Genomic DNA, 9,497 nt, shown 5'->3' on the forward strand with positions numbered 1-9,497 from the left:
TGGATTATTGACATAAAACTACTTCAAAAATAGAAACAGGTCCACTGACTTTTTTGTTGAAAACTGCAGAACTGAGTCTCAGACGCTGGTCCCGCCTCTTTATAGTGTCATTTCACCAAAGAAAGCAGTGTTTTTTTTTTTCCTCGTATAGCTACTTTTATTAAAACTAGGGCTGGGCAAGTTAACGTGTCATTATCGCGTTAACTCATCACTTATTTAACGCAATCAATTATTTTAACGCGCATTAACGCAGGTCGGATTCCCCTGGTCCGCACCAGTTCTAAAGCCTCGTACAAACCGCTGCGGGCGAATCGCGCCCGACGCAGGATTTGAGCGCGTGTACATTAGAAAGACAAACGCACTGGACGCGCGTTCTCGACGCGCCGGACTCATGTCCATGCACATGCGCAGTGGAGGAGTTGTGCTGTGTTGCTTTTCTCGTGGTGTAAATGGAGTTTAATGTTGGACCATGGCTTTGGTTTATTAACTTTACAAAGTCAGCAGCTATAGGCGCCAGCCGAGGCAACCCGCCGGGGGCCCGCGCGAGCAGGTCCCGCCGGGGTCCCACCGGGGGCCCGCGTGAGCAGGTCCCGCCGGGGTCCCACCGGGGGCCCGCGTGAGCAGGTCCCAACGGGCGCCGTAGCTGGGGAGATCCGCGAGAAGGGCCCGGCGCGCGTCTTTATCAGCTGAAAACGTGAATAATGTGGTGCCTTAGCAACTGGCTTAGTGCAGAGGAGTAAAAAAACACCCAGTTTTAGGAATCTACAAACTTTTCTGGTTCTTTTCAATGCCCTGGCAGTGGGAATAAGCTTTAGTTTTGTGTTTGATAACATTGTTGAAGTTAAAATGTACACAATGTATTTATTTGTATTTAACTGGTTAAGTGTTTGTTTGCACAACTAATGTTATGGCGCTTTAGTGTCAAGTTCTAAGAATGTACAAACTGTACTGAAGTGTTTTCTGGTTTAGGGACATTTGGTACTAGACTGGTTATGCTGCTCCTAAAATGTTTTGAGTGTCTAATGTTTAATGAGATTACAATGTTTCTGAAGTGGCCTGTTCATCTTTAATGATTGTGGCTCAGGATTTTGTGGCAAGTGAATACTTAATATTTTATTTAACTGCTACTGAATAAAAATGCTGATGCACTTTACACTTCTTTTGAATTCATTTAGAATTTTGCACGTAAAAATGCGATTAATCGTGATTAATCAGGGAAATAATGCAATTAATCGCAATTAAAGATTTTAATCGTTGCCCAGCCCTAATTAAAACATTTAAATGTGTGTAAGCTGTAGTCAGATTTTTTTTATATTAAAAATATTCGGGTGGGGCGGTGCTAGGGGGTAAGTGAAACATACATTTCGGCGCGCATAAGCTTAAAAGGAAGAACAATACTCTATTTTATTCAAATGCACTAATACAACTCTGAATAAGCTAATGATGGTATTCAATGGAAGGGAGCAAAGTGTTTATATAAAATGTGGGATTCACTTTTAAAGTACCGTAACTCAAGTCAGAAAAAGTAAGTAAATAGAGAAGAAAAAAGCTTGTGGCATTGAACTTTGAGCTTCTAGCTACACAGCAGAGGAAAAATCAGCATTAGGTTTGGTGTTATATAAACCCTTGCTATGCACAAGAATATTTAGTTAATACTTCTTGGAGTCTTGGAGGACGTTCATGATGGAAGCGGTGAGGTTAGGAGAAGATAAGTCAGTATCATCCTGATTTGTTCTGATGTATGCTGCCCTTTTAGGAAATGTGTATATCATGCTGCCTTTGCTCTTTAATAATTTATAATGTTTTTTAATCATCACAAGATATTCTGTTGAAATGGGCTTTCTGAAGTGAGTCCTAGATTTGAAATGCAGCTGCTTGCCAGGGTTCATCATCCACGCTGAAGAGAGAGCGAGTAACCCGATAAATTCTACCAGTAAGTCTTTTATATATATATTTTTTCTTGCAAACCTTACCTGTGTAAATTTAAGAGAAGCGTATATCATGTTCAGAAGCACTAATGATGAACAAACAAGGGCCCGTAGAAGTATTATTTCACACAAACAATTAGTTACAGCAACACTTAAGGTGAAGCACCTCTTCTCTGTGTAGACGATCAAACACACGTTCATACTTGATTGATTTCTGTTTCAATCATCTTCAAACAGTTGCCAGTCCGTCAGTCATGTGCAGTGCTCTCTTACTTAAGCAATCGGCTTTATTTCCATATACTCCAAACACTGGGGAGGCTCTCACCAGGAGGCTCATCTCTCCCTTCATCTGACAACGCTGAGGAAGAAGACCATGCACCAGGCAAACACCGAAGCTGTCTTATTAGCACTTAACTCCTCTTCAGGCCGCCACATTGACAGCAGTTGCAATTAAAGAAGAGAGGGGGGAAAAAGGGAAAAGTCTTGATGCAGCTTGCAACATAAACATTGGCAGTGATAAATATCTGCTGTCACTTCCAACACGACTCACTTGTCTGACTCTATGCTTTCGGAGGATGGGCCAATAGGGGGTTGTATATTAGCGACAAAATCTTTATAAGATTACACATAATGGATGCGCCCCGTAAAATTGTTTATGTCACTCCAGAGTGACTCCAAGCAGAACCCGCATACAGGGGCAAATAGTGAGTAATGAGTACCATGTGAAAACACCACACACAGGCATGGCTGAAGGTAAAAGGGCAAACAAAAGCTCATTACTCTTTTTGTTACTTGGAATAGTTTATGCCCCTTAACTGTGTTCCACTGTCCAGTGTTAGACCCACTGTTCACGCCTGCCGCACACAAGATAGGCGATCGCTATTGTTTTCAAATTAAGAGCTGAAATTTAAAGGTCATGGCATTAATAGTGATAATAGAAAAGAAGACTCAGGGGTTGTGGAAGCAAACAGGCAATAGAGCTTAGCCAATTGGCACAACCACACCACTTACGCATGTAGTGTCTCCTAGTATATATTGAAGAGCTCATTACAGTTTCATGGTACTTTATGCAGCAACAGTATCCTTCAAATCCTGTGTTTAGGTCTAATGTAGTGTACACAAGGTCAGCTAACACTAAAACTATGATGCATTTGAAGGTCACAGTCACAATTGTATATAGAATGAGATGGACAAAAGTGCACACCCCCTTCAAGCACTGTAATAGGTTAAGTAGAGTATAGAGATGAGCAATGTATCAATTTATTGGTAATATCAAGAATGTTGAGTTGAAGCAAAATCTGAATCAACATGCTGCAAAAAGTTCTCAAAAAAATGGACTGCTGTAGATATATATATCAAAGAAATGTTTGAATTTTAGTGGATAATTGTACAGTTCTTTCCATGTATCTAATGTTTAAACCTCAGCATTTTAATTTATGTTTAGCCCATTTCTTTATCGGGTTACTGTAAACTTGGCTATGCACAGACGGACAGGCCGAGGTGGTCTTTACTTTCAGCACAGATGACCCTGACAGCATTCCTGTTCACAACATTCTATATTGCGGTGGTAGAATATGACCCATTTGTGATTTTCCTGTTCATATTACATAATGCATGTTTTGTATTGCTGACCCGTTGTGGTGAAAAAAAAGGCTGGAATTTGAATTTGTTTGAATCTACCATGGATCACCTATTCACCTTATTCCAGAAGCCCATCTGGGCGCTGCCATACGACGTAGTAGTTAACACAGGGCTGCCAACCTGGAGAGAAAATGAGTTCTACACAGACTAAGAAGTTGTTTTCAGGCCGCCCTGGGAATCTGCATTGTTCACTTGTTGGTTACATAAACATTGCACATTTTACACAAATCAGTCTACTTTATAGCATATTTTAGCCACACCCTCACTCTCCCTCATTCTCCATTTGCTGAGTGATTACAACGGAAGTGCTGAGCCGTGGCAAAAGTGCGGTGAATAGACCTTGCGAATTGTGTCATCACATCTCAGATCATTTTCTGTTGTAAAATATTAAACTTAGCGTTAATTAAGAAGTACCCTGACACTTAAGAATTATAAATGTATTTAACAGAAACATAATGTATAGAATTTGTGCAAAAGGTTTTTAACCTTCAATCTGCGTTCGATCCCAAGCTCTATACAAAGTAGATTTGTGTACATTTAGTATACATTTCTTCTATAATGTCTCTCCATAGATTTCACTCCCACGCTCTTGTATGGCTGAAAATTAGACATAGATGAAACGTGACATATTACTGGAGAATGTGATTAGTTTGTGAACAAGCAAAGGCTCTGAATACACCATTACCACTGTGCACCAGGAAGAGCTGCAAGACTGTATTGATTTTGAAAGGGTTCAGATTAGGACTAGATAAATAGAAAGTGCAGGAAAATTCACATTAATTTGTCATCTAAAACAAGGCATAAATGATTTTCTAAATGAAGCGTGCATCTGTGATTAAATTGCAGCATGAATGAAAATGAGAATGAATTGTCACAGTAAGAAATATTCAAGACTAAACACTGAAATGAACAACGGTCCATAAAATGATGGAATAAACATGTTACTCCAAAAATGTAAAATGGGTTAAGACCACAAACAACTCAGAATGACTTCTACTGAAACTGATTGCTTGCTTCTAAAAAATGTACATGTGTAGCAGTACGTGCCTGGTGCCAGCTGACGACGCAGATCTAGGGCATAAAAGCGCATCCCCACTACTGACACTTATCCCCCTCTGACCTCATGCATTTCTGGGTCATGCTGAGTACATTCATAGGTATAATGTGTGAACAAATGCTTTTCTTAGATTAAACAATCTATTCTAAATGTTGGCTTCTTTACAGTGCTGCCGCTCCTGGAGCCTTGCCCATGCATCCTTGTGCTCTGGTATTGAGTGTGACACTGCCATGTAATGCTCTGTTGTGTATCTGGTTGATCGCTAAGCTCCACTGTGAGTCACACCACTGTCCACTGTACTGGTTCTGCTGATAGGTCCCAGCGGCCTGGTGTCAAGCCCATAGATTGTGAGTGGAGGTGTGTCTCAAACTGATGTCTGGTCAGTAAGCCAGATGTCTGCTGCCCTGGTCCTCTGCAGTTTCTGTGTGGCGCCGTGGCCCTGGGAACGAGCTGCTGCTTTGTCACTTTGTCTTTTAGTCTATGTCATATTTTTACATGCACTGTAACAAATTTATGTAAATTTACACCTATATTTCAGCATTAATAAACTGTTATTTTGAAATACGGTTATAAATAGTTTTTTTACTATGTGTTTTGTTTAAAATACAAGCTTTGGTTTGTTTTTTACCAGCACTGTAATGTAATTCAAACAAACTATTCCATACTGTTAATTCATTGTCAGAATCTGTCCTAAACGGGGTAATACTGTATTTTTGGAATTCTGGGAAATTTGGCTGCTACCTAGCATGCGAGGACACCAACTCCATGTGCCAGATCGCCAGCGTTCATCTGAGTAATTGGTAAGTAAAATTTCAATATTAATCAATATTATGTGAGTTTTTGTAGCACATAGCACTACGTCGTTATGTTTTAAACTACTAGAAGCCAGATGCGAAAGGATTTATTCCTTTCTATAATCTGGCTGCATTTGGCTCGGCCGTGGGAAGGTAAGGAGAGAAAACTTTCTCCCACAGAATTTGCTTATTTTCTCGTTTTCAATCGTGAATCGCCCATGGATCCATTGGTTTAACCGGGGTTAAGTTCACTGTGGCGCGCGCACACACGAGCAAGACCCAATGCACCCGTGTCCGCCTGCAGCGCGCAGGACTGTCCCAGTTGCTTTGCTCCGCAGCCATTTGTTCATTATATAGTCTACTGTATAAGTGTATATGTTTGCCATTAACACCCCAACAGCGTCAAGCACCCCGGAACGCGTGTGCGCCGCCTCACGTACCGGGGCGCCGCCTCACGTACCGGGGCGCCGCCTCACGTACCGGGGCGCCGCCTCACGTACCGGGGCGCCGCCTCACGTACCGGGGCGCCGCCTCACGTACCGGGGCGCCCCTGCTCAGCAGCCCGCGCTCGTGCCCGCACCTACAGTGCTACTTGTTGAATTTGGACTCATGCGTTGTGGCTAAAATGAAATGAGGCTTTTTGGACTTCTCCGGTAGGAACAGCAGATCTCTCCAGTAGAACAGATGCGCCACTTTGAACTCTGAAGTGAGGATGAGATGCGGGAGACCGAGGAAGCAACGCCTCTTTTTTCAATGTGCCCGGGAAACTCACGATAAACATGTCTGCTAAAACTACTGCGTTACCTCTCCTCACACAACCTCGCACTACTTGCTTTTATCTATAATGGGCAGGTAAAACTAGTTTTAAGTTCGGTTTAAAACGCCAAAAATGTATGTTTCCGTTAAGTGCGGTTCAGTGTGTTGACGTTTGCGTTGGCTTTCAAATTGACGAACACAAGTCGTTTTTGAATTTAGTATTTTTTCCATTTGGCTGTCCTAAGACGTGACAGCCAAATGTGCATTTCAAACAAGAATGTTAAAGTTCCATATTTTTTTTAAATACATTGATATACTGTTCATTTATCCACTGTTTGTTAAGGTCGAATTAATTGTTTTCTTCCTTCACTTTACAGACCCAGATCCTGTTTTGCAAAAAATAGTAAGTTTACTATTATTTGATTCATCTGTGAAAGACCACCAACAATAATGGTATCTCCATGCAATATTTGTGGCAAACTGTCCGGCACGCCAATGGAGTTTATAAGACACACAAAAATTCCCAACTATTTACCTAAGTTGATTATTACCCTTTACCTCAGTACACATGGTGTCAGATGCCAATTATTGTTCCTCACCATTCATTTCTTCCTTTTTAAAGACAATGTCAACTTTAAATGAGTTGCGAAGTATCATCCAAAGGACCCTACCAACCTGTTCAGAGGAGACCCAAGAAAACATAATGGAGCGACTTGTTAGCTCTGGTATCGACTGCATTGATGACCTGAAGTATTTACAACAAGAGGATATCAAAGATGTTCTACCCGTTATTCAGCAAAGAAAACTGATGGAGGCCTTCAAAATGGGTACTGCTTAAACTTATTTTATTTTCCATCCATCCATCCATCTTCTGCCGCTTTATCCGGGGCCGGGTCGCGGGGGCAGCAGTCTGAGCAGGGACTCCCAGACCTCCTTCTCCCCAGACACTTCCTCTAACTCCTCCGGGGGGATCCCGAGGCGTTCCCAGGCCAGCCGAGAGACATAGTCTCTCCAGCGTGTCCTGGGTCTTCCCCGGGGCCTCTTCCCGGTGGGACATGCCTGAAACACCTCCCGAGGGAGGCGCCCAGGAGGCATCTGGAACAGATGCCCGAGTATTTTATTTTCATCATTATTATTATTAGATTTTTTTTTTTACATCTTATCATTGCTTTTTCTTCATATCCCAATTGTTTTATGTGATGTGTCCAATTTAGTGACGGAATCCATAACGCTGAATCTTGAAGATTTGACATGCGCCCTGGCTGATGACACCATCATTGTACCAATCCCAAGTCCATGCAGCTCATCCTCATCCTCATCCTGCCACCCATTCTCTAGCGAATCTGAGGAAAGTCCAGGCACCTCCCAAATACTAAAAACATGGCCAGAAACCTTCCAAGTTCCCTGGAATCTCATGCCAGCAGACATACAATCTGCTATTGTAGAGGAAAAAAGGGCGTCACCAGGAGGACGCCGACAAATGGTGAGGATAATTGCAGACAAAATGAGAAAAAATGAGCTGAACCCTACCCGTGCCCAGTGTGCAGTGGTGTGTCGAAACATCGTGAGGCAATATCCAAAAACATTTGCAGATCAGATGAGCAGTGGCCAAATAGTTGGAGGAGGATATGATTCTCTTCTACTGCAGATCAAGAATAGAATCGAAAATATTAATCGACCCACCAGCTTCAGGCAGCATCGCTCCAGCAATGGAAAGAAAAGAGGACCCACAGACACTTATGGGTGTACACGTTTTCAACCTGCTCTACCACCAGAGGAAACCGAAAAGACACAGGAGACAAAAAGGAAACAATTATTGGAAATATATGCAAGAGAAGGGATGAATGGAAGCGAGAGAGCTGATGTCAAAGAAACAATGAACGTGACTTTCGCCTTACAGCGGCCACACATTAATGCTCTTCCATCTCCAAACATCGCTGAGCTTAAAACAATGTGGCCCTACCTTTTCACCCAAAAAGGCCTGTTCAGTCATTTTGAACTTCTAACTGACATTTCTGTGTTGAGCACACTGGAGATGGCAATGGAGGAATGTGGGAAGGCTATTATTGAGTTCTTCAAAATAAAACCAACAAACAAACAAGTTAAAGAAGTTCTCAAGTTGACCGCAGATGTGGAGGTCCCCTTTGTGGTGTTGCAGCTCCTGATGGCACACTTTGGAGAACAACTCGACGGCTTAGTCCTGCTAGCACAAGTAAGTAGCCTACAGCACAGCCATGGGGTTGCAGTGTAAAGTAGGACATCAGGCATTCAATTTTTGGAGCCCAGGTCTGAGCCCAGGTCTGAGCCCAGGTCTGAGCCCAGGTCTGAGCCCAGGTCTGAGCCCAGGTCCATACACTATGCTTGCATTTCCCAGTTTGCCTTTAAAACACATAGAATACAAATGTAAAATGAACAATATAACCAAATAAGTTATGTTTGTTTGTGAAAGGAACACATGACGTCTGCTGACATAGAGGGAACCCTTTCCCTTCCTGCCACGCCTCGTCTCATACTCTGTGGTATGTCACCTGAAGTTTTATTCATGTTATCATAGTTCTCCATCTTCTTGAACTGTATTTTGAAGGATTTATATATTGTCATTTGACAGCAGAATAAATACTGACTATATTATATTTACACTAAAACCATTGTAGTTTCAGGTGACACTGGTGGCAACTGCATCAGGCACTGGAAAGTGAGCCTTGAGGGCAGCATCGTCTCTGATGGGATCCAGCCAACCTTCGGGACAGGACTTGCAGCTGTATTTTCCACCTATTATAATTTTAACCTGGAGTACCCAGACGAGGCAGTCTGCACTTTGGAGTTCATTCAAAGGTTAGAACAGTAATTATTATAGAAATGAATAGAAGTTATGTTCTCGAAGTAATAGATTTCCTGACTTTATGCCTCTTCTATTTTCCAGGCGTTACATAGGGATAAACCCTGAAAGGGGCACCAAGATCACAAGGGGAGAGGTCGTCTCCAAAAAAAACGGGAAAGTGACGGTGAAAAAGACATCCACCGTAAACCCACGTGTCTCCACACTATTGAGGAAGCTCATGGACTTTGAATGGGATTTCATTTAACGCTTCAATCCCAAAGAACCTAATGTGACACTAGAGAATGTTCCTCTTCTCAGGTGACTTTGTTCCTCTGCATCAGCGTTGGCTGTAAGTTGGCTGTAAGTTGGCTGTATCTTTAAGAAGGTGTGAAAAATGACATGCAGTATAGAATTTGCACTTTATTTTATAATAGGAAAAGGAATCCCACACATCAGATTCTGTGCCAGGTGCGTAGGAAAAAAGGCGTACGTGACGCTAA

General features: G+C 42.3%; 1 protein-coding gene and 1 long non-coding RNA gene across 2 annotated transcripts; both read left to right on the forward strand.

Moving 5' to 3' along the window:
* The first annotated feature begins 253 nt into the window (after window positions 1–253).
* Window positions 254–678, forward strand: LOC140363632 (uncharacterized). The gene is made up of 3 exons (XR_011927151.1): window positions 254–290; window positions 505–550; window positions 625–678. It is a non-coding gene; the product is annotated as an uncharacterized lncRNA (long non-coding RNA).
* A 6,321-nt stretch (window positions 679–6,999) lies between these two features.
* Window positions 7,000–9,262, forward strand: LOC140363602 (uncharacterized). The gene is made up of 5 exons (XM_072450235.1): window positions 7,000–7,003; window positions 7,391–8,388; window positions 8,626–8,720; window positions 8,862–9,011; window positions 9,100–9,262. Exons 1-5 carry the CDS (start codon window positions 7,000–7,002, stop codon window positions 9,260–9,262), a joined length of 1,410 nt encoding a protein of 469 aa, XP_072306336.1.
* Window positions 9,263–9,497: the final 235 nt, after the last annotated feature.

The sequence above is a fragment of the Eucyclogobius newberryi genome, unplaced genomic scaffold, assembly GCF_026437365.1.
Source record: "Eucyclogobius newberryi isolate DKJ021-1_F unplaced genomic scaffold, fEucNew1.0.hap1 SCAF_17, whole genome shotgun sequence".
NCBI lineage: Eukaryota > Metazoa > Chordata > Actinopteri > Gobiiformes > Gobiidae > Eucyclogobius > Eucyclogobius newberryi.